Source organism: Rhipicephalus microplus, chromosome X, assembly GCF_043290135.1.
Source record: "Rhipicephalus microplus isolate Deutch F79 chromosome X, USDA_Rmic, whole genome shotgun sequence".
Lineage (NCBI taxonomy): Eukaryota > Metazoa > Arthropoda > Arachnida > Ixodida > Ixodidae > Rhipicephalus > Rhipicephalus microplus.
The window spans coordinates 47,881,911-47,907,315 of NC_134710.1; the positions used below are offsets into that span (position 1 = coordinate 47,881,911).

The 25,405-nt window shown below is 41.7% G+C and overlaps 1 protein-coding gene across 1 annotated transcript; it reads right to left on the reverse strand.

The window, feature by feature from the left end:
• Positions 1-1,433: 1,433 nt before the first annotated feature.
• shv (DnaJ heat shock protein family member shriveled) lies at positions 1,434-24,335 on the reverse strand. The gene is made up of 8 exons (XM_037427118.2): positions 24,221-24,335; positions 23,281-23,532; positions 21,653-21,925; positions 17,645-17,727; positions 15,809-15,866; positions 12,691-12,802; positions 3,340-3,499; positions 1,434-1,739 (listed from the first exon to the last, which is right to left on the reverse strand). The coding sequence occupies exons 1-8, from the start codon at positions 24,289-24,291 to the stop codon at positions 1,675-1,677; spliced, it is 1,074 nt and encodes a 357-aa protein (XP_037283015.1). The 5' UTR covers positions 24,292-24,335; the 3' UTR covers positions 1,434-1,674.
• Positions 24,336-25,405: the final 1,070 nt, after the last annotated feature.

Genomic DNA, 25,405 nt, shown 5'->3' on the forward strand with positions numbered 1-25,405 from the left:
CGCGACCTGCGGGTCAGCAGCCATCGGAAATGCAGCTGCCGCACCGGAAATGCACCCTAGCCACTAGACCACCACGGCAGGGCTGATTTTGCATTAGTGGTTTATCAAATACTAATGCTACATCTCATAGGAACTAAAATTTAAAAATGTTTATTGGGCGAGCTCCTTAGTCCAGGGCTGCACTGGCCTTGGCAGGCTAAGTTCTCTTCAATACAAAACATCATTGCAGCTGCATTTCACTGTCTCCTCTCACTTGGGCACATCTTTTAGATTTCTGGCAGCTTGTTGAGGCTGCTACAATACATAAAACTGATGAAAGAAAATGTTGTATCTCCTTGCATACATGTTGCCTAACTTGTTAAAACGAGCAGTAAAGGAAAGTTGTCCCCATCAACAACTCCCCTTACTGTAGTGGAAAAAGACTGCCAATTCACACTTGGTGAACCCAGCTTTTGAAAATGGCTGTTTGTTCTTTATATTTCTGTCTCGTATACATTCTCCACACTAATCTTCTCACACCTTTTAGGACCTGTCGATACCATACACTATCGAGAAATAAAATGGGCCGATCAACTCATGAACTGTGCCAGCTTTCCTGGGACAAGCTCACACGATCTCAACAGCTTCCCTTCAGCCTTGTCAGCTGGTCCACAACGAAAGTAGTTACCAGTCAAATCATCAGTGATTATTTTTCAATCATGCAGGTGTTCTCAAAAGTAGAACACTGCTGTTGAACAATGGCATGCATACAAATGTGCTGAAGCAATGATGCCTTTACCAAACAGGTCCTCTGTATAACAAGCATAATTTATTTCACATGACTTGGAAATCCTAGGCACACTACATACTCTTCACTCTTTTCCAACACACACTGCAGTTGTGATGAAACACTCATGTGAAACAATACAAAACAATGGTCTCAAAAATGTGATGAACACGAGTTGTGCGACTTAGCGAAAATTCATTGTACAACAAGAGCACAACGCCCTTTCTGCACAGAGCTGTCACAGGAACTCTTCACCTGGCATCACAAGGAGTTCCAGCTGCTGTATTTCTGTTGCAAATGGCACAAAAACATGCCATGAATGACGCGATAAATACCCTAAATTGCATAAAACTTTGCCAGAAAAAAAGTAAAAAATATGGAAGAGGGGCAATAAATCTTCCTATTCAACATATCTCTCGTATAAATACAACCAGTTGACACTGAGAGATTAAATCATGCATGGGCCTGACAAAGGAAAATCCAAGCAAATAACTTAAAATGACTGACTCAGCTTACACAATTCTAATGACACTACCTCGTATCAGAATGCCAAAAGTACTGTTCACCCGTGTATTTTTTTTTTGTAATGTTCAGGGTTAGAAACTTACATCAGCTTGAGTATGCAAAAGAGAACAGCACTGACTTGGCAGGAATTTTAACTGGCAGGTCAAAGGTTTGCTTTTATTTATTTTAACTCTCCCCTCTAGATGCAAACACTCAAACCATAAAAAAGAAAAATGCTCACATACAAATAATGTGGCCAAAGTTTCAAACAGTCTATACACTTGCACACTGCATGTTAAAACCATGCTTGGCTTGCCACCACTTAGTTCCCTCCACAGAAGGGATAAAAATGGGTGTGAAAAAAAAAAAAAGTCTGTACAACTATAGCAGTCTGCTGGCACACACTAGTATCCCCGCAGTCCATTATAAATTTTTGTCTTGCTTTCCTCTTTAAGTATTTTCCTGATGGCTGAAAAGAAAGCAAAAGAAAAAAATATTAGGACAGACAATGTAATCATGTAAAATATGAGACAGCACCAGTCGCATGTTCAGAGGCTATACAAAATTTACACTGATGAAAATGAGTGGACAGTATCTGCAGTTTATATTGATTTATATGATTGATTAATATGAGGGGTTTAACGTCCCAAAACCACCATATAATTATGAGAGACGCCGTAGTGGAGGGCTCCGGAAATTTCGACCACCTGAGGTTTTTCAACGTGCACCCAAATCTGACTACATGGGCCTACAGCATTTGTCTCCATCAAAAATGCAGCCACCACAGCCGGGATTCTATCCCGCGAACTACGGGTCAGCAGCTGAGTACCTTAGCGAAGTAGACCTTATGACTGCTTATAAAATTAGGATTTAAGACGTTAGAATGCAACTACAAAATGTAGTTAATAAATAATAGAGCATTATAACGAAAATCTCAAATTACATCTAGTTATATCATCTAGCATGAACCGGTGTTTCTTCAGACCCAATGCCCAATTAGGCTTGAACACATGAAAATTCGCAGTAATGTTTTGTGTGCTTGCTTCCAAAGGCACTATTTTCACTTGCTCTGCTATAAACAATAAAAAATCAATCTAACAAACCAGCTTATTATAAGTAACAACTACTGTGTCTTGGCTTCTTTAACCCTTTCCCTATCGTGACAAAAAATATTGTTCTAAATTTGCCAGAAATTTCTTGAGCTTTATTTGTTTCTGAAAAAAATGGCACCATTATTTCAAATCCATTGAGTTCGTTTATATTTATTTAATTACACAAAACAGATAGCTTGAACATTGCTTCACCACATAGCAATAAAAAAAAAAAGATGACAGTACAATGAAAGCTGAGACACACATGGCACAACACAAACAAGTCTGGACATCTAGCACCAAGAAACACAACTATGATAAGTATAGTCGTCATTGGTTCCACGTAGGACCAGTTTTATTGATGAATAGTTGGCATCAATCATTTTGTTATAAAATCTCATGACTATACGCATCTACAGGAGGGAAAAGGTTAAGTGCACTGATGTCACATATCATCTGTAGTCACATGGGCTATCTCATATATTTAGATCAAGGCTGAATTGGGCGAACACACAATTTGAAATTAGTACAGGATACCCACGAACCAGTCTACATTCAAGTTCAGTTTCTCTTTTGAAATAAAGATTGTATTTGCAAATTTCAACAATGTTCATGCAACAACATGTTCTCAAGTTCATGAGACGGACTCGATCGCCAATGTGAGTTCCTTCTCTGGTAATGTATCACACTTTTCAAAAAATGGATGCATGTATAAGTTCACAAAAGATATTACGGGCTGAAAATGTTTTCAAACTAAGCATGAATTCAGCTAAAGAATTTGCTAAAAAGCAAGTCCTGTGTCCCGCACACTTTTATTGCAAGATGAACAAGATGCCATGTGTACAGGCCCGTTTGTGAAACAACGATATTTCAACCATGCCTGAACAAGTCCTCTTCTCCATGCTTTGCATCATGGCATGGAGTACACCATTAAACAAGCCCATTTTAGAATAAAAAGGTAACAACTGGAAAACATACCTTCCTTGTCTTCCGTGCTAAGATCACCCTTAGGGAAATCCACATCAAAAGTCACATACAATGTTCCTTTCTGGTTGTTGTTTTCATAATTCGGCATGCCTTCATTTTTCTTGCGTAGCCTTGCACCAGGCCAAGTAATTTTCTCACGTGTAATGGGTACCTGTGAAGAAAAAATACTCATTATAGACAGCAATAAATATCCCAAGAGAACGGCTTCAAAAAAATATAAATCAGACTTTTGGCACAATCTTATACCTATGCAGAAAAAATGTATATAGTCAAGTTTATCTATAACCATAAGCTAGCCAAGTTGAAACCAATTACAGCCTACTTCTCCGACCTTACAGTAACACTGTTGTTCTTTATGAAAAGGAACCCGCGACTGTGTGACCTGCTCTCTACAACGGCTGCCTACAGTATCTTGCAGCGCTTTTCCAGTGGCCATAACTCATTGTTTTGTTTGCCAATAGATACCAAAAGCCGAGGTCTTTTCTATTGCTGTCAGTTGATGCAGTCCTGCAGGCAGCCGCCAAAAAAGCACAGGCCATGCACTCACGTGTTCGCTTTCATAAAGGACAACAGTGTACATGCGCATGTGGAAACCTGAGCAACATGGTTTATGTAGTCAAACTACATGCTCAGACTGAGCTGTTGGTTCAGATGCCTCAAACTGGAGCCACAAAGACAGGTACACATTTTATTAGAATAAGATACTACAACATGCAACAAGTGAGTTCCAAGAATGGCTGTAGTGTCACTCTAATATAGCGATACGTACTATGATACTACACCTGCCCATAATGGTGTCTAGGTATGCATGAATATACGTGCAGATGAAATGCAGACTTATTGTGCCATATGTGACAAAGCAGAAAAAAGCAAATGTGCCCATTCATACTTTAGCATTAGCAGAATCTTGAGATAGTGACAAATTATTTACAGAGACGGGTAAGAGCCTTACTGATGCTTTAGAGAATAACAATAGCTTAAAGGGCCCTATCAACCACCTCCAATAATTTTTCATCATTCCAAGTAATTGTGTGCATCCTGTTGAGAATGCCATCACGATCATTGATTCCGAACAAGGCAGCGCTACAAGCTGTTGATGCCCCACAAATTCGAAAGAACAATACCTTCTCCCTTCCGGTCTTTTCAGCAGTGTTCATCCCTACACGTGTTGGCCGTGATGTTAACACATCATCGACTGGTCCTCTACAAACCTGTTTGCCCATTCACAGTTACGTGCGCTTACCACCCTTGAGTGAGGGCCGTTTTTGAATCACCAAAGGCATGTAACTCCACTATTATGGCACTGTTTCAAAAAATTCTCATGGCTGCATGTTTGTTGTAGACTCACGCAAAACTGCAACACCCCTACTAGATTTCGACCTTTGGGTGGTTTAGGGGCCCTTTAAGTGGACAGGGTAAATAAAAATATTGAAAAAAAAAACTTTTTTCTTTTTGCATTATTTGAAATCTGCAGACTTTTCTGCACCAGAATCAGACGTTTGTTTGTCTTCGTACGTTCTTTTTTTTTTCTCTAAAAAAAGACATTTTAAAACTTGTAGGGCGGCCTGCCATGCCCCCATTCTTACGTAGCACGAAATTCCTTGCAGCTCAAGCATCATAGCCATATGAAAAAGTTACAGTTTGCAAGCTGGAGTGTACCGTATTTACTAGCGCAATGAATGCACCCCCAACTTCAGTCATGAAAATTAGAATTTTTGTTTTCCCCCCGCGTAATAAACGCATTCCCTACATTCATCCACTGCAGTCCCGCAAACCAACACCTGGCGCTTTCACACCTGTTGGATCTCTTCCGTTTTTGATTACTTTTCCAACCCCCCTAAACCCGAAGGACACGAGCGCTAAGAGAAACACGAAATAGAGCCTGAATAACTAGAAATGTAACTTAGAAGTGTGGCAGCTTGGGCTAGTTGTCTCTGTGTCGTTCTGTTCTCGCGCTATAACTATCGTCATGTCATACCAACTAGCCCAAGCTGCCACAGCCCCCTCAACCACCTCGGCTCGCTCGCCCCCCCCCCCCCCCTTTCACCCGTTGCCGCGTACCCTATTGCTTTTCTTTCTATCTGTGCGCGACACGTCCCCCCGTCTTGTGCACCACAGCACCACAGTGGGGTTCACGAGCAGTGCGAGTGGAGTGTAGAGACATCGCAGCTGATAAGCACACAGCGAGCGAAGGTCGCACCAATCAACGTTGGTCGCCTCCTGCGAACCCCCCTCCCGCATTCTTTTAAAGACGATAGTCTTTCTTGGTCTGTCTGTACATTTGTCTGTTTGTCCACTCTTAACAGCATCGGGTACAACGGCCGACCCCATCCGCAGCGCCCATCAATGTTGCTCAAGATTCAGCGTTCATATTTGTGCATTCGTCGATTAAAAGCAATTATTGCGCATGTCTGGGGCATCATGACAACACGTATATATTCTGCATGTGCATCTTTTACTAGAAAAGGCATACATAAGTAATTTTAAGGATCATAGCGCTTATCACGCTGTGCTGACCATGCAACGCTTGCACGAACAGGAGAGTGTTTCCAACGCTTTGCTAAAACTAGACGGTGGTGGCACCTACCCGTCGCCTTGCGTTCTACACCTCTGAGACGGGCAGGCACACTCGTCTCAGAGCCACGCACTTTGTTTTTGAAGAAAACTGCCAGATGGCACTCACGTCTCACGTGTAATGTGATTTGGTGCGCTCATTCGCCTCCGCTGCATGCTTGAGGCACTCAAGTGCAGCGTCTCCAGAGTACTATTCACTGATTTTTTTTGCGCAGAACATCAAATAAATGTTTTGTTCCCTCTCTCCACACGCAAGACGACATTTACAGATTACCGCGCAGATACGGGGCCAATTTTTTTAGCCTAGTTTCTTTCTTTTTTTTCACTCTAACTGTCCTTTCATTCCTGTGAGTGCACACTTTTGGGCGCCCCTCGAGATCACAAGAAGATACCACTGTTGTGGTTAAACAATGGCGAGAAAAGGTAGTGGCAAAACGTTTTTATGGCGTGCGCGGGCGGCCCAGAAACAGCTTGCAGAAGATAGCCCCATCGACCACTGAAGATGGGTAAAGTGTAACAAAGAAGCTGTTTCCAAACTCTACGCGTATGTAAATTGCAAAAGGCTAAGCGACCTAACTTTTTTTTTTGCATTACCACGTTTTTCCTTCTCTTAAGAATTTTCATGTAATTTACCCCGTGTAATAAATGTACCCCCCCCCCCCCCCACTTTGCTGAGACTTTTCGAGAAAAAAAGTGCGCTCATTACGTGAGTAAATACGGTATTTGGTGCATTCAGGGAAGAATGGGCTCAGAACTGTGAAAACTAAAGAAAGCAGAGGCATCAAGCTTTCTGGCTTGTAATCTATATCTGGTCGGAGACGTCTTAGTGTTGTCATCATTGGCAAGCACCAAAGCTATTAGCGTTGGGTCATTAAAAGAAGTAGAGCCAGCTTAGAGGACATGCAAAAAGCTGTCTGATTCCATGTGAAAATATGTGGACCAAAGGACACCAATCAATCCCACGGGCGCCTAAGAAGGACGCCGAAACTTGGTGTAAATTCAACAAAACCTATTTTAATGGTGAACCACTCATTCATAAAGCCTACATTCTAGCATCTGTTATTGAGGCTGTTGGCCAAAATATCTCGACCTAGCTCATCCAGAATTATATGCTAAATGCCTTCATGGGAAAACTCTAAACCATAACGAGTTGTTGGATTGTCGTGTGGGAGCACGCTCCAAAAAAACGTTTTCTTTGGGCACCAAACAGTGTGAACATGCACTCTTGATGCTCTTTTCACTTTTCATGATAGCCTGTGTGAATATGCTGAGCTATTTTTGAATTTTGCCAGGGCACTGCACAATGCAGGACCTACGCACACTTACTGGGTCAACAGTACTGTGCTAACACGGCTGCATAGCAGGCGACAAATGAGGCTCGCCAGGCAATGCGTTTAAACACAAAAAGAAAAAAAAATTATATTGGTGATAAGCAAATGGTTGGTGCCTATTGAACGAGCCCGTCAATTTGCTGTTATCTTGTTGTACTTCTGAAATAATGCAGATTTCAACTCTAAATGCGATTATCTCACAACATGATTTTTTTATCCTTATGTTCCTTTTTCTCAGCAACCACAGTATCTAGAATCATAGACTTTACCCAATATTTAGATAACGTATTAGGGAATATGCTGAAGCAGAATCATTGTGTGAGAAAAAGCTATTCTGCAATACGACATCTAATAGCTATTATTGAGTGGTAATTAGGTACCTGAAGTAAAACATTTACGTAAAATGAGCATCAAAATTTTCAACGTTAAGTTTGCTTCAATAAAAAGAGGAAAAGCTCACGATCACAATGATAGTAAAATATTTACGGTAGCTCTTATGGTTATAGAGAAAAAGATACATGGACTTCGCCTAAAATACATGACTATAGGAGCTTACCCTGTTCCCTTAAAGTTGACTGAGACTTTCTTTGACCAAAGAATTCAATTTCGGGATTTTACAATCACCAGATAGGGAATTTCTTTATTTTTCAGAACATATATCAAACTTGGGCCCTCATGGTTTCAAAAATACCTTTTGGTCCTTTTTTTTTTTTTTTAACACATTAACATGAAACGCACATGTAACCTACGTAGTTTCTGCATTTCTCTAAAGAAAAAAAAAAACTATCGACATTTTTGGAGTTGGTGTACCTTTGATTCGGAAGCTATTGGGCATAAACAAAGAATTCTAGGGTGTGTTAATTAGTGGCATCTACACCACTGGCACTAGAATCAAGAAAAGATGTGCAAATTTGTGAGCTCGTTTTTCCTTTGACACGAAAGTGTTTTATGCCGGAGTTCACCACAGCTCCGCTGACGTACTTCCGTCATGGATGTGACGTAAAATATATACCGTAATTACTCGAATCTAACGCGCACCTTTTTTCCGGTTAAGCGAGTTCATAAATCGCATGCGCGTTAAATTTGAGTGCGAAAAAAAAAAAGAATACAATCATTCTATTGCCATCGGCATTTCCAAAATGGCCGCCCCCTATGTGCTTCGGCATGGCGCGTCGGCCATTTCTGCCTATGTGTTTCCCATGTGCGGCACTTCGTACGTGTGCTGAGGAGTTCGTCATCTTGTTGTTCATTAGCATCGACGGCATGGAAGGGCCGACTCCAGAAACTGTTGGTATTGGAGTGGACAATGCAAACGTCATGACGGGTGTAAACAGTGGCGTCTACACTCGACTAAGGAAAGAAATTCCTCATCTTGTTATGGTGCGATGCGTCTGCCATTCTCTTCAGCTTGCAGTTTCGCATGCGTCGGTTACCTTGCCGCGAAACATAGAATTTCTAGTGCGAGAGACATATCGATGGTTTGCTCACTTCTCGACAAGGAAACTGGAATACCAAAGCTTATACCGCGAAATGAACGACGGAGAGACACCACTTACTATACCACAAGCCTGTGACACAAGCTGATTGTCAATACACACGGCAGTAAATAGGATACTTGCCCAATGGGCTGAACTGAAGGAAGTTTTTGAGAAAGCACAGAGGGAAAAAAATTGCTACACGGCAATGATGCTGTTTGAAATGTACAGTGACCCCAAAAACAAATGCTACCTACTGTTGCTGGACTGGGTTTTAGCAGAAGTTCAGCGTGTGAACAAGTGCTATAAAGCGGAAAAACAAGATCCGATGAAATTGTTTGAGGATCTCATGCTCCTTGTCAAATCTAGCGCCGCGAAAGTATCTCTGCCAACTTCCCGATACGACGTGTTAACTGTCAATATCAACGAGTATCTCGACCCGAATCCGTACTTCGGTCACCGGTTCGAAACAGCACTCCGAGACGCATGCTTGCCACGTGATGATGAAAATGAGCTGCGTCTTTGCGCCCGACGTTTCATTGTGGAACTTTTCAACCAGCTGCGTCAGCGGCTTTCAAAGAACATTCAGTGCTTGCAAAAAGCTTCTCTGCTCTCTGCAGAGCACGCACTGAAAGCAACACAGGAGCCAATTATGGAATTGGCGGCACAGTTTCTCTCCGTGGAAGCCGTGTCCGCTTGCGAAACGCAGTGGAGGAATTTGCGGCACGTGAAATGGTGCTGTACGGATACAACCGATGGTTTCTGGGCCGAAGTTGGTTCCTACAGGGACGCGCATGGTGACAACCCCTTTGCCGAGCTGGATACACTCGCCATGACAGTGCTTTCGTTGCCTTTCTCAAACGCTGGAGTAGAAAGATGCTTCAGCGATATGAGCATCGTGAAGAGCAAGCGTCGTAATAGGTTGGACATTTACACACTGAATGCGCTGCTAACTGTAAGGAACGGGCTTCGGAGGCATAAAAATATGCCATGAATATAGCTTGCCAAGTGATGCGGTGGCCAAAATCGGTACGATGGCATCGTACTCAACGGCAGAGGACGATACTCTGCAAGCTGCAGACATTATCGAAGAACTGTGTGTACAGCAGGACTGATTGTTTGTGTGCACTATCATTGATTATAATTGTTTTGCCCTACGCCTTCTGCTGGAATTGCTAAAAGATGGTTCTGTTTTCATTCGCCAATGTGGATTGTTCTTTTAGAAGTGCGCTGAAATCTCTTTTGTACATTATGTGCATAAAATGCTATTTTGGATTGTTTCGTTCGTTTTGTGCTCATTTGCGTTCATAATTTTGTGTTCATCTGTCTGTCCGTGCACGTGCTACTACATATGGCAACAACAACAAAAAAAAAACAATATAGAAATGCTTCGTGTAAGGCTATAACACAGGCACTGAAAATTCTATACTTGATTAAAGAAGTTCTTTGTAACGAAGCAATTTTTGTTTCTTTTATTTTTTACAGTTGTATATCGAACAGAATTTCAGTTTCGATTAGGCCTTTGGTTACGCCCATTAATTTCATTTTTAACAGGTTTACAGAGCATTGATGCATTCGGAGCTCGTCGTTTCTGAGCAGGCAAGCCTTTACGCATTGCGAAAACTACGCCAGCCATAAATTATTGCAGTTTAACTATAGGAGCACATTTATTATTCGTACATACATGTTCTGCGTAGTTGCCTCCAAGACAACATAACTTTAGAGCTGCGTTTCATCTTTTCAGATAAAACAGCTGTCAATGAATGCTTTGTACACTCAGAATGTGTTAAAGAAGCGCTTTAAAAAATATTTAGCTACTTTAAGCTCCTTATTGGATTTTTTGGCTACTTCTAGCTACTTTCACGTTGCCATCTAGCTATTTTTGCTGGCCGACATTCGGCAACACTGATTGCCATCGGCAAATCCAAAATGGCCGCCCCCTACGTGCGTCGGCATGGCGCACGGAGGAAGGAAAAAGGAAATCCTTCCTCCGTGGCATGGCGCGTCGGTCATTACTGCCTATGTGTTTCCCATGTGCGGTACTTCGTACGTGTGCTGAGGAGTTCGTCATCTAGTAGTGCATTAGCATCGACAGCGTGGAAGGGCCGACTCCAAAAACTTGAGTGCACCACGATGCCGCTTTTAAAAGAAAAGTCATCGCGTGTGCAGAAACGGACGGAAATCGGGCCGCATCGCGGTCGTTTGGAGTTCCCGAAACGTGCGTGCGGGACCAGCGGAAACAAAAGCAGAAGATTGTCGACAGCAAAGCTTCACGCAAAGGCTTCAGTGGACCACAGCAGGGTCGGTTTCCGCAAATTAAAGAGCTGCTCGGCGAGTATGTGCTTGAGCAGCGAGCGGCACAGCGGCCCTTGACGACAGAACTGCTCGAAGTGCGGGCTATGCAATTAGTCTTAGAAAAAGGTCTAATGCGGAGCCAGTTTAAAGCGAGCAGGTGCTGGCTAACTAACTTTATGAAGAGGAAAGGCTTTTCCCCCCGAAGGGGAACATGCATATGCGAAAAGTTTTGCGGAGGAGTACGATGAAAAGCTTCACAGCTTTCAGAGGTTCGTCCTAAACTTGCGGCGCAACAACGGCTACCTGCTTGGGCAAATCGGGAATGCCGATCAGACGCCTCTTTACTTCGACATGCCTGGCACCACAACCGTCGAGAAGGGGGCGAAGCAAGTTCGCGTGCTGACATCGGTCCACGGTAAAACTACAGTGACGGCAATGCTCTGTTACACGTCAGATGGGCAGAAGCTTCGCCCGTACCTCATATTTAAATGGAAGACGCTCCTGAAAGGAGTCGTTTTTTCGAGTGGTGTGATCGTGCGGGCGAGCGAGAAAAATGGGTGCGCGTTGCAATCGAAGTCTTACACGTTTTTTTTTCGCGGTGGAAATTGGGTGCGCGTTACAATCGAGGGCGCGATAGAATCGAGTAAATACGGTATTCAATTTTGCGGACTTCTTTTCGGTCCCCGCCAGGTCCGAAAAATTAGTCTGCGACTGTATATATTATATGCATTTTTGAATGCGGCGAAGAACGTGAACACCGCAAAGAAACATACACTGACACGTAACGCTATGTGTCGCTGTATGTCGTCGTACGTTTTTTCCCGATGTCCATGCCCTTTGCTATGCTACAACGAAGCTTAAGAAATGGTCCTCTTAACATCGCACGACTGCTATTTCTGCTATAGCAATAAAGAAAACCAGGCAAGGCTCACATGTGAATCAAGGAAAATAAAAGAATGAAAAAAAAAAATGTATTCAGTTCAATTTGTACAAGAGACTTGGCATTACAAAAAAAATTACACTATCTCCCGCTAAAGAAAACCCTATGTAAACGCGAAGCAGCGGGCGCTAACGCTTACACTGGCAGCGGAGTTGCACACGAGAGATACGTGGGGGAACATGCAGCACGCAGTGATGGACCCGTGTTTCCTACTGGAACATGCCAATCGCTGCTGTGGCGATGAGAGAGCAAATACTCCAATTGTACACAGAGATCTGCAGTCCCCTTTTAGTTAAGCGCATGCTGCGAATTTCAATTGCTCAACAACGCATGAAAGAAACCTCCCACTGGTACTACCTGTCAAGATCCAGTGCCTCCTAATACTATGCGGGGTGGACAGTGAACACTTGTGCAGCAAGAGCAGTCGGCTTTTTCAATCAAGAAACTCAGTAGCAGAAGCTGGTGGGTCAGCGTTGCAAGGCAAGAGAGGGGAGGAGAGAGGAAGGGGAAGTGCATGTTTAATGGGGGTGTAAACACCACAGGAAGGGGCGCCTAGAGGAAAGAGAGGGGCAGCGAGAGTAGGCTAGCAGGTGCTTCTTCCATCGACGTTGCGAGGCGACAGAGGAGGGAGCGTAGGAGAGGAGAGCCGGAGAAGTGGTAGGCGTATGTGCAGGCACCACCGGCAAGCTCGCTCATAAGATGATTCGCATCTAACACTTTTCTTTACCTTGTGACCATCCAGGTGGGTTATTTCAGTTTCAAATCCCACAAGAGCATCTGTCAGTGAAATAGTTATGTTTGTGTACAGGTCATCACCTCTCCTCTCAAAAACATGGTGCCTGAAACAGAGCAATGAAAGAAATATAAAAGCAGGAACTTCAAGCTGCTAGCTAATATCAAAATGTATAGCAGTATGCAGAGCAGTCAGCGGTGCTTTATGCCTCCATTGTTCTGAGAAAAGTTGCCCACAATCATACAGACAAACTAACATAAGTGAGGCAGACAGATCTTCAAATTTGAAGCAAAAATGTATAAACTTTACAACTTTATGACCACCGCAAACTGCCTCCCCACCAACCAACATATATTTTTCTCATTATTATGCATACATTACAAAGTAATCCTCATATGTTTATTGTTATGTATTCAGATGCTACGAAAAAGCCACGAACATAGCAGTACGAATACACTACGACCAATTAATAATAAGTGTGAGAAATAACGCTTTCTCAAGAGTCATTTCTCAATATTAATTCTTTTTCTTTTTTTAAACCTTTAAACTTCATTTGCATCAATTCTTGAATTAGAACCATACAGATTTTAACAATGAAAAAGTTAAGCATTTGAATTTCTAAATGTTATCTACAACAACAAAAACTTTTGAATTAGGAAAGAAACAAATTGGTGCCTAAAAGAAAAGAAACTGATGCCGCTGTGCATTTGTGAGAAATAGATAACATTTTTCGGACATTGGATAAACCGTACGTGAACTGAAGAAGGGTTTAGCTTGGGAATGTGGCAATATCTTTTAATATTATGACTCATGTTAAATGAAATTCGATCTGGTTTTGTGCCAACTATATACACTCAAACCTCAATATAACGAAATACCGGTTAATAACCAAACAAATGAAAAATAGTCTTGCAATAGTTATAGTGTTAGTAATAATCCTTTATAACAAATTTTTGGACATAATCAACTTATTTTTTAACTATGATTCAACTTTGTTATAATGAGGTTTTAGTGTATGTGGCATTTTTTTTAGGAGCCGATTTTAGAAACTGATACTAGGCTCAATTTCATGGGAGCATAAAGTGCACCTAAGTACCTTTCACTTTTAATACACTTGCAATTCAAACGGGAGAATTTCTGTTCGCAACATGAACTCAAAAAGACATTTTTGAATAAAAAATTTCCCAAATCCAGCACCGGTTTGAATCAAACTGAACTAGATCTATTAAACCAATGCCATGTCAACAATAATGACCAAAACAACCAGCATGGCCATGCCTAATGTTTCATTTGTGTCCTAGTTGCTTTCCTATCATGCTTCATTCGACGTTTAGTTTTTTAGGTGATTAAATACCTACTGAAAGGCATGATGCTGTTTGTAGGGCAGAAGTCAAATATAAAGAGCAAGAGACAAACTTTCCTACTTCTTCCTGGCTCTTATATTATAAAGCCAGGAAGCATTTTATAAAGACCTTTACACAAGAAAATGCTGCTGACAGTCCAAAATGGTGCGTTTTTAGATGCGGAAGCATCTTATACTCGCGCCTTGTAGTGCGCCGTCCGCACCGCTTCTCAAACATTCGACAGCTGACGCGCGCGCATGCGCCGTCGCGCCGTCGCCCACTCTTCCACCATCTGTGCATCCCTTCCTCCTCTACACACCGCGCGCGCTTCACTCCTCCACAATCTGTGCACCCTTCCTCCTCTACACACCGCGTTCGACATCTACAATTCTCCTGATTCTCCAGTGGACGCGCATGTGGCGTCGCGCTTCGAGAACATTCAACAGCTGACAGTGCATGCGCCGTCGCGCTGTATATATACTCAAGGTCGGCGCTCGCTCGCTCAGTTGCCGCTCGTCGGTTGGTTTGTACGGCGCGTCGACGTCCAAGGTCGCGGTGAAATGAATTCCAACGAATCCACAAACACAATGATCGACGTCCCTTCGACCAGCGCCGCCCTTTCGCATACGTGTGTACGTGTTCACTCATTTAACACCCCCTCCTACAACCACGTTAACCAATTTAGCCATCGACCCAAGTAAGTAGCAATTTAACACCCCATTTCACAACCACGTTAACCAATTTAGCCATCGACCCAAGTAAGTCGCACTTTAACACCCCGTTAACCAATTATATGGTCCGCATCCTCCTCAGTGTTCCCCCGAGGGAAGCTGCGGGCAATTTTTTTTTTTTTTTGCTGGCAGGGCCAATTGTTTTACAACACTAGTCACTGCCACTAGGCCCACGCAAAGAAGGACGGCATTGACAGGAGCAGAAGCATGGTGTTACTTTTATCGCAAAATGTAGCTACATAAATAATTTGCTGCAATTCAGACTTCTTTTATGACTTCAGTCAAGCGCATATGAAAGGAGCCGAATTTGAGCTTTTGAGCACATACACTCGTGTAAGGACTTCGCTTCTTTCCGTGATTTCGATGGGGTGCAGCCCTTCTATGGAGCTTTGAAATTTTTGTTCAATTTTCTATCCACATATAGAAAAACCTATTTAATTATGCCATGTATATACCCAACAATGGGATATCTGGTGTCTAGTTGCAGGCATTCTTGCTAGATGTCTTCATTGGTATCACTGTTTCAGCATGGTTCATCACCGCTGCTCGGTTAAGCTATCCAATTGTCCTTTGTGCCATCCATGGCACCGGAAATCCAAGTGACCTTTAAATTCTCTGAAATAATGTTTGTGGACACTGCATGCCATGCCTTTTTCGCCATATGCAAAATGCAATGACGCTCCCGTTTGCTGAAGAGATATTTTTCTCTCAAAATTTTGGACTGCCAAGTTGGAGAGGAGCGGCCCTTACACGTGCACGGCCCTTAGTCGAGTGTATATAGTATTTCTAAAGACAAACGGCAGTGGGCTATATAAATTTTAGCTGCAATGCAGACTTAAGCTATTTCGGTGACATTAGCACGCTAATAAAGAATTGTTGGAGCAGGCCAGACCATATTGTCAGAGGCAAAAAAACTGTGCTTTCGTTAGTTTCAGTTCAAATGAACTTCTCTCTCTTAGACTCCCCCCCACACACACATTTTCTGTCTCAAGAGAAAAATTATAAACAATATATAAGCCAAAAGGTCAGACGTCTTACGGCATAGTTCGAATCTTCAACTTAAGGTCCCCAGGCTCGCCATCTATATGAGGTTCACCTGCATATAAACAAAGGGAAAGATACGTTAGGATACAACTACTGACCTCAATGACACTGTTGTTCTCAAAGAGCACAATATGAGCCAGCAAGTGGAAATCTAAACACACTGTAGCGACACTTGAATAAAACAGCAAATCGGTTACAGATGGATAAATTATTCTATGAGAGCTCTATTATTATTAACATTGCCATCATAGATTCAATAGTAAAAGAGGAGAAAGAAGGCAAAAACCTCATTCCATTTCACAACCAACTATCAGAGTACCCTCTCTCTTCTCCCTTAAAATTTGGGTGGAGGGGGGGGAGTGTTTTATCGAAAATTACTAATGAAAATACAGGTTCCTGGCTTCGGGCATCGCCTACAGGCTAATGAATTGTGGCGGCACATGCTAAATAAATAATGGAAAATAAGTCCCTCGTCCTCACACACCCTCTCCTTTTATTCTCACACACATCCTCGCTTGAAGTGAAACACACTCGATTTATATTGGACCCACTGGAATGTGGTAGGTATGTGCAAATAGTAAATTGACATTCATAGTGAATAGTGATTTGGTCAAATAATTTGAAAGTGAATAGTTCGAATATGATATATATCGCATATTAGTATTAAGCAAAATTTACATTTTTCCCATGACCCAATTAACTTGCACAATATTTTTTTTAGAATTGAAGCTAGGCAGTTGTGAATGTTATGTTTTTTGGTTTGAAGTAAAGTGAAAGAAACCCATACGCTACTATAAAATCACCTTTACATGAAGTTATGAGGTCAAATACATATATTTTTTCATTTCAAATTATTCTAAACTTCGGATAAATCATGTCTAAGCGAATTTGAATACTGTAATAGTATTCGTTCAAATATTTGAAGCGCCTGAATAATCGCTCATTCCTAGAATGTGGCCACTGTGACTGGGAACTGAATCAGCGATACTGTGCATAAGGTGCAACATCACAGCTATTAAGCTAACACAGCAGGTACACATACAGACATTGAAACAGTTTTATAAAAAACAATAAGTCACTTACCCTGATGAGAGGCTTATTTCTTGTTTTTATACGAAAGGCATACTTCGAATAGCAAATCAATCTGTTGAAATTCACGCTGATACTGGCATAGAAATGGTGGGAAACGTTTTCCCTAGTTTGAGCATAGTAAAAGTAAGACACAGACTATTTTTAGCTATGGCAGTAGCTGTACATCTTTAAATGGCTTCTCATTTGTCGAATGAGCACTCTCGTGTCTGAGACTCACTAGCCATGATCATCTACATTCACATCAGCCTGTCACTTTCTTTCTTTCACCATGTGCTGTGTTCAATTATATTACTTCTGAAATGCGCCAGTTTTTATGAGACACAAGCTGTGTTGAAAACTTCCAAGTTTCATCGCATTCATGCGGTGAGACTCAACATGGACAATGACGATTGCAGTCGCCTTGATTTCATATCACATATTATGATCGCCTATAAACGCAGGCTAACCTTCAGGTGACACTACCAGAAATTGTGCTGAGGGACACCAAAGAGACTAGTAACCATTCCGCTTCTGACGTCTTGACTATGTCATTACATCTATCCTCACTACATCAAGGTTCTGTATAACTACAGTACTACAAGTATGAACTGCGTAAGTAAATGGTGTCATTCACCTACAATGCCCATTCCGATCACGTATGTCAAAATTACAGCGTTGGAAAGTGAGGAAGACAAAGACGCTTACAGCAGGAGATAATTTCACCTATGCCTTGCTTAAGCATTTTCATTCCTTACTGACCTTCTGCCACAAAGACTTGTTCTTGGCCATCCTTCATGCCAGCCTCAATTTCCACCTCCAAAAGTTTCTCTTCATTCACCAACCTAAAAGGAATGGCAAACATCACAGCATATAGAGACATAGTGACCTCTACTTCTGGTGCTTCATAGACCACCATATCATTGACCATAAGCACCTATTATGGCAGCAAGAGAGAAGCTTTTTATACACAGAGTAGCACGCGAACGACATACTTAAACTATAACAGCTAGAGCAAATAATGTTCCACATCCAAGTTATTGACATGGCAAAGTTGCAAGTTGAAAGAAGTATAGCACTTTCGTCACGCAACATTAAAATTTGATATCGTACAGAAGAGAACAAATATAGCATGAATATTTAACTTTGAGATGCTTTCACTTATTTTGCACTTTCACAAACTGTGGGTGCAGAAAGATAAGGGTGGAACTGTTGCCCAAGAAATGACACTTTGTATAGTCTAAACATGAGACTTCTGTCTTCAGCACAATCATAGTGCGCCACATGGAAAATGAAAATCAACATGAAAAAGAGTTGTTGCATAATTGTGACATAAAAACTACACCCTTTAAACTATCACTATTCAATTGATGGGCAAGTTTGAGACTTACAAATAGTAAGAAGCCACAAGTACTTGAAAAGTACTATCACTTTGGACTTAATGTGGGAAGAGCATGTGTCATATATAGCTTGGTCCTTTTAAGCATTGTCTAAAATATTAGATCCATGAGATAAAGCTGCAAGCTTTCGACTGCCCAATTCTTGAGTATGTGTTCGTTGTATGAGATCCACATACTGATGTTACCATAAAGACAGATATAAAAAAAGAATTCAGCGTAAGGCCATAACATTTGTATTCAATTCATTTAGCTGGCACACATCACTAAGTGTGATGCTCAAAAAAGGCTGAAATACTGTAAACACCCGTGCATAGCTCGGACCCGCAGATAGCTCAAGGTCTATTTTGGGAATAGCAAATGCGGGAAAAGGTTTCTGCTCGATTATAGCGCAATGCTAAAACCAAAACTGAATTCGGGCTGACAATCCTTGGGATCCACATAAAGTACGGGGCAGAAATTTAACATAAAATTAAAAAAAAACTCAACGTGGGTTTTACAGTAATTATCCTTCAACAATCGTGATATATACAATAATAATACTTCATACAGGTCCTTTTAGAAAACTAGGCATGGACAAGAAGATGCACACTGAACCTCTTTTTCATTAGTCAACTCAGTCAAGCTATACAAAGTAGCTTAAACATGACCATTGTTTTACAATGGAAACTAAAATTTTAGCTTCCCCAATTTATCTTGGAATTGAACGTGCTTCCAGCCAAAGCGCTTGCCTGCAACACTATAGCATCATTTATCAATGTGATAAGTGACACTGTGTTAATGCAAGATGGGGGTGAGAGGGAGGGGGGTACACTGACTGCCTTTATATTATTATAGCCTACCTTCTTATGCGAATACATGCATGTCTTTTTTGAGTCACTAAGTGTTGATTGATTGATATGAGAGGTTTAACGTCCCAAAACCACCATATGATTATAAGAGACGCCGTAGTGGAGGGCTCCAGAAATTTTGACCACTTGGAGTTCTTTAACATAAGCCCAAATCTGAGCACATGGGCCTACAGCATTTTCACCTCTATCAAAAAGACAGCCACCGCAGCCAGAATTCAATCCCGCGACCGTCGAGTCAGGAGCCGAGTACCTTAGCCATTAGACCACCGCAGGCTATCACTAAGTGTTTTCTCTAGGCTTGAGCGAATAGCGATTTTGGTTGAATAATTTTGAATCGAATTCATATAGTATATATCACATGTTATAAAAAAAAATGGGCATATTTTTAATGACCTATTGAACCTGCACAACCTATATATATTTTTTAAATTGAGAAAGCCAGTGCAAATGCCATTTTTTTTTGTTCAAAAGAAGTGAAAACAATTCTTTGCAAGATTTGACATTTGGTAGAATGCAAATGACAACCTGTAAAATACGTTATGTTTAAGTATTTCCTATATTTGGAGCATATAAGCTGCTACAACAAGCTTTTAGGCGTCAAAAATGACGAATTCATGTGGGGGTGATATGTTCACTTAACCTTGAAGTGGGGCTTTGCACCAGTGCAAATTTGCAATAAAGAAATGTTTTCCAGGCCTAGCACCATTTCAATGCAGTAAAACCACCTTTACAGGAAGTTACATGCAAACTAATAAACACTTGAGAAAGCGCTTTCACGGCTTAGCACTTCTCCACAGCAGTGAAACCACCTTTACAGATATTACATGCTGACTAATATACATTTAGTCGTTCATTTCGAATACTCCAAAAGTTTCAATAATTCAAATTTGGACCGAAGCAAGTTCGAATATTCGCACAAGCCTAGTTTTCTTACAACTAATAAAACCTCATTATGTATGTGTTATAGAATGTATGCCTCGAAACAGTTTGTAATGAGACATTTACTATGGAATGATTTCGCATTGATAGTGCTACATGCTATGTTTCTTTTTTAATGAACAGCTGTTTATATTTTCTTCAATTATGAGCTTTTTTCATTTTACTTATACTTCCATTTTGTACTAGAGGTACCGTTCCCCTTGTTTGTAACCATTTTTGCAAAGTGACACGCTATGCTATTTTTTTTTTCATTGTATGTGCTTTCATTTTGTTAACGTTCAACATTCTACAGTGACCACTCTTCTAAAGGTCTCTTACCGACAATGAAGGAAACTGTGATCATGTCACACAGCTGGCAACACATGACCCGCACTTGGCACATTGACACGCATGGTTCCCTCAGAACACTGAATCGCCTACATACACTTGCTTGGAGGCATTTTGGACTTTTAAATGGACCTTTTTTTTGTACGTGATTCCACAAATGTTACAATGTATGTCAGAGGTGGAGTGAGATGTTTTCACAAGGGATCCGACCATCATTTAGTATGTATGTTCATGTATGTGTTTGCACAAGTAGGCACATACGAAATGTAAAAATCACAGTGAAGAAATTAAACTACATGAACCAGCCATCTAACTGTGTAACTGCTTATTGTCTCCAGCATAACATGCAAGTGTGGCAGACTCATGTTCCTGTCCCCCGTTGTGGTAGTCTAGTGGCTAAGGTACTCTGCTGCTGAGCCCCGCAGCAGTAGTCTAGTGGCTAAGGTACTCGGCTGCTAACCCGCAGGTCGCGGGATCGAATCCCGGCTGCGGTGGCTGCATTTCCTATAAAGGCGAAAATGCTGTGGGCCCCTGTGCTCAGATTTGGGCGCACAATAAAGAGCCCCAGGTGGTTAAAATTTCCAGACTTCTCCTCTACGGTGTCTCCTATAATCATATGGTGGTTTTGGGACGTTAAACCCCACATATCAATATCAATCATGTTCCTGCTACATATGTTCTTCCGTTCAGAATAGTGTGCACTGGGCATGGCTAGTGACCTTGGCCTGGGAGTAGTCCACCAAAAGAGGGTGCAAATTCAATCTACACAGCCAGTTTTGCTGGTGTGACAATCATGTTACACGATCTGGCCTTGCACACTTGCTGGTGCATGAGTGTGAAAGAGCAAGATAAAGAAGCAGACAATGTCATCTTGTAGAGGCAGCGTGCCATGTACAGCCATGAAAATGCAATCCTAGCAAATATTCAATGCTCCTGGCTTCGCTGATGCATGGAATCTGCAGCTGCCTGGCAAAGCGGGAACACGAGACTATTTATGATCGTAACTGAGCATTTATCACCTAGCAGGTATGCCTGGAAGCAGCAAATTCAGAGCCAACCTCGAAAAAAACAAAAACTGTATTAGTTAAATAGTCGGCATGCCATGCCATACGAACACGAAAAAGAAAAAAAAAAAAAAAACATGTCCAAGGACTTTTCTTGAGTGCAAAACATGTGTCATCGCAGTGGAAAGGCACCAACTCAACATCCATTGCCTTTCTTCTCGTTCAAAGTATAACATAAACATAGAAACTCACTTGACATTGGGGCACTCATCGCAGACCGTCTGTTGCATCATTTGGAAGCGCCCGGGGCCCAGCTGTCGGGTAACCATCTCCTGGCGACAGTTGCAACGACGGGTGCCTTTGGCTGGTTTCGCTACTGGCTTGTTGCGAACAACTTCCACAAAGTTGCCCTGATACAGCTCTTCCAAAGTGACCCAAAGGTCCATGACCACATCAGCACCACGTGGGATCTCGCGCTGCTCATTCCTATGTCCATCACCAAAGAAGCCAAAATCTCCAAAGAAACTGCCAAATGAGAAAGAGACCATGATAAAGCAGAGAGCAAAGCCCAAAAATTGGCAGCCGAAACTACAGTTTCGAAAAAGCCACAATGGTGCACTCGGACAAATTATACACCGCCAAAACACTTGTGTACAGTCTGTTTATCGCATCTGATGAAAGCACAAGTATTATATTTAGAACCAATATTGGGTGCATTAATGGTCAGGAAGACTGCAATATCGAAATGAAATAAAATTACAAATACAAAATACACCATAGCTGCATATACTATTGGCAACACACACTAATAGCATAATAGTAACAGGCAAGGTCAAGCATACAAGCCAAATTTTTACTTCTTCAGAAGGCTTGTTATGATCACACTACTAAAACACAGAAAGTAAATAGGGATTCAAAGTTATGCTTGCACACTACTACTCAAAATTTGAAGTATAGGAAATAATTTCAACTATTGAAGAGATGTAGAGTGCAAAGAAATTACAGTTGCAAGTAAACCAATTACTTTGGAGTTGGGAGAAACAAGATGCATGGATGCCAAGGAACTCAACGGAATTTCTCATCTTATTACGTTCACTAAAAAGTGTGTGCAGTACCACTCCTAACATAACATTGAAGAAATTTACACCCACAGCACTTTCCAAAGGCCAATTTATTTCTGTATTAAAGCAAATTAAACTATATTGAGCAATGAAATCCCGTTGGCTAATATTTTTATTGCCTATATATCTTCTACATTCGTATGGCGTCAAAATTGTGCATGTGCCAACAAGTGAACAATGAAATGTAGCCAATGTAAAACATGAGCTACCACGTGAAAATTCCACTGGTATAATCTACCTCATAACTAGTAACGAGTGTGATTACAAGTATATTGGTATAACATGTGAAGCAGCATGAGCGTGACAAGTAGAAATGGCACGTCACCTTGAGTGCCCTTGCTGGACATGCAGAATCTACAAGCCAAAACCTTGATGTGTAAAGTGCACAATAAAAAAAAAAAAAAGCTAACATCACACATTTATCTGGGGACACTTCTGACAGTGTACACGTGCTGCTTAATCCACGTAATGAAATATAATTTTATATGCTACGCCACTTTTATGGGTTTTTAGTGTAAGCAAGACTCCTGTATGGGGAGTCGAAAGATCATGACATTTTCAGTTATTTTTTGATCAGTGAACCTCCTCGCGATTGTAAAATACTGTGATGTGTAATTTGTGTGCGTAACCATAGGAAGCCCTAATCAAACACCCTAAGCCTGTTTTGTAACCAGCAGAAAATTACATATATATTTTTTGCTGGCACAATCTTAAAAGTGCATTTACAAAAAGATAAAGAAAATGACTGAGAGCTGTCACCTTGCAAATGGGTCACTTCCACCAAATGCATCGTGCTTCAATCCTTCTTCGCCATGCCGGTCGTACGTTTTCCGCTTTTCTTCGTCTGAGAGAACTTCGTACGCTGCTCCTAGGTCTTGGAACTTCTCTTGTGCATGGGGATCTTCCTTGTTCTTGTCAGGGTGCAACTCTTTGGCAAGCTTTCTGTAGGCTTTTTTAATCTGGTTTAAATTAGCGCTACGTGGCACACCCAAAATACTGTAAAAGTCCCTCCTGAAAGGCAAGATAGATGTGTTTACGTCTATCTGAGCTCTCCAAATCAAGATACAAAAGTTCATAGAACGGCGCATATGTGTGTCGCTTTGTTTTGCACGTGTTTTCTTGGCAAACCTACAACTGGACTAATATACGCAGACTGTGCCAACACAAGTTTCCAAGCAAACAACACCAGCCTTTGCGCATAACTAACTGCCGTATAAGTCACGCGAAACGAGGCTGCTGCGATGAATTCCACACTAACCAGAGCACGACTTATGAGAAAAATACAGCCTTATCGTCTACGCTAACCAAATAACCAAAAACAACAACATCAGAGCCGGGAACTGATAAAAGCCGTCGAGTTGGCTGCAATAACGTTGACGTGGTGCAAGGCAAGCAGCGAACTGTACTGTGAAATTTGCGAGATCGCAATGCAACGCGTCGTCGCAAAGAAATTATTACGTAACCAAAAGGCACACAAGTATTACTAGAGTAGACGCAGTTGTTTTAGTGCACGCACTAATTGTTCAGAGCAAGGTATCATCTGACAGCGAATGGTCGCTGGGGGCGAGAACAAGCCGACGGTCTCATTCATTCCAAGAAATCACTGTACGAACTCACAGAGCCCAAGTCGCACACATAGTGAGTGCACTATCATATATTACGCTAAATACACGTTGAAAACTTGGTATAGAACGCTTACCCTGCTAAACCTTGAGCAATCAGAAGCAAGAGAACACAAGAACATAGCAGCCACAGCACCGGTGACGCCATTGTTGTGATATACACGTGTATCAAAGTGAATGCTGGGTAAGGAATAAATGTGACGTCACTTGGAAAAACGTTCTGCTGGTAGCATCTGATTGGCTGCGGCAAAAACGAAACCGAAAATCAAAAGACGGCGCTTTCGCTTTGGAATTTTGTGGTGAAAGGTGGTGAGGATGCAGTGACGACGACGAAAATTGATTGTATCTATAGTGTCCTAGAACGCAATTTAGTAAAGTCAGTCGGCTTTCTTGATGTAGATCACTTATTTGCAAAATGCAACAAAGAACTGATTAAATACATTGGCGGAAAGACGGCGGGGAGTTCTCGCTCTCTCTGGGTTGCTTCATGGGGGCAGTGCCTCTGCTGGTCTCAGCCCGGAATATTCTTTCTTGGCTTGGCTCCGCGTCGATTGACAATGGACTGTAGGTTGTACGTCCTGTCTGGCAGCTATTTCACACAGATTTGTTTGTTGGTAGCTTAGAATCCATGGCTCATACCCACTCTGGGTGATTGGGCAAGAGAACATATATCTACTTAAACCTGCTTCTTCTTACGTTTCAGTCTTTTAGTAAACTGCGGACCTTGGGCTAACAACAAATAAAAGTGTTAGTGGAAAATTCTCCTCATATGGACTTGTATGTGGAGAACATATGTCGATGAAAAAGTGAAGTGGCCACTTGAAGCTGTGACAAGTCTTCAACCACGCATATCGACTGGTTTTCAGAACACAAAAATGCTGCTGAGAACACATAGCAGTCCAGGCCCGTGTGCTCAGATTTGGGTGCACGTTAAAGAACCCCAGGTGGTCAAAATTTCCGGAGCCCTCCACTACGGCGTCTCCCATAATCATATCGTGGTTTTGGGACGTTAAACCCCACAAATCAACACATAGCAGTCCCGGCGCAGTCATGATCAGTCAGTGATTGCTTTCGCACAGACTTTCTCCCCTTAAAAAAGGGGGGAGGGGATTTCTTGGTTGTCTACAGATGGGTACCGTTTGAGATGAATTCTCCAAAAGTGCCGAGAAAAGACGGCATGAATTTTTTATATATCAGCAAACGCTTTTACTACTAGTTCAGTTATTGGAAAGTATCTAAAACGCGTCCAAAAAACACGCACC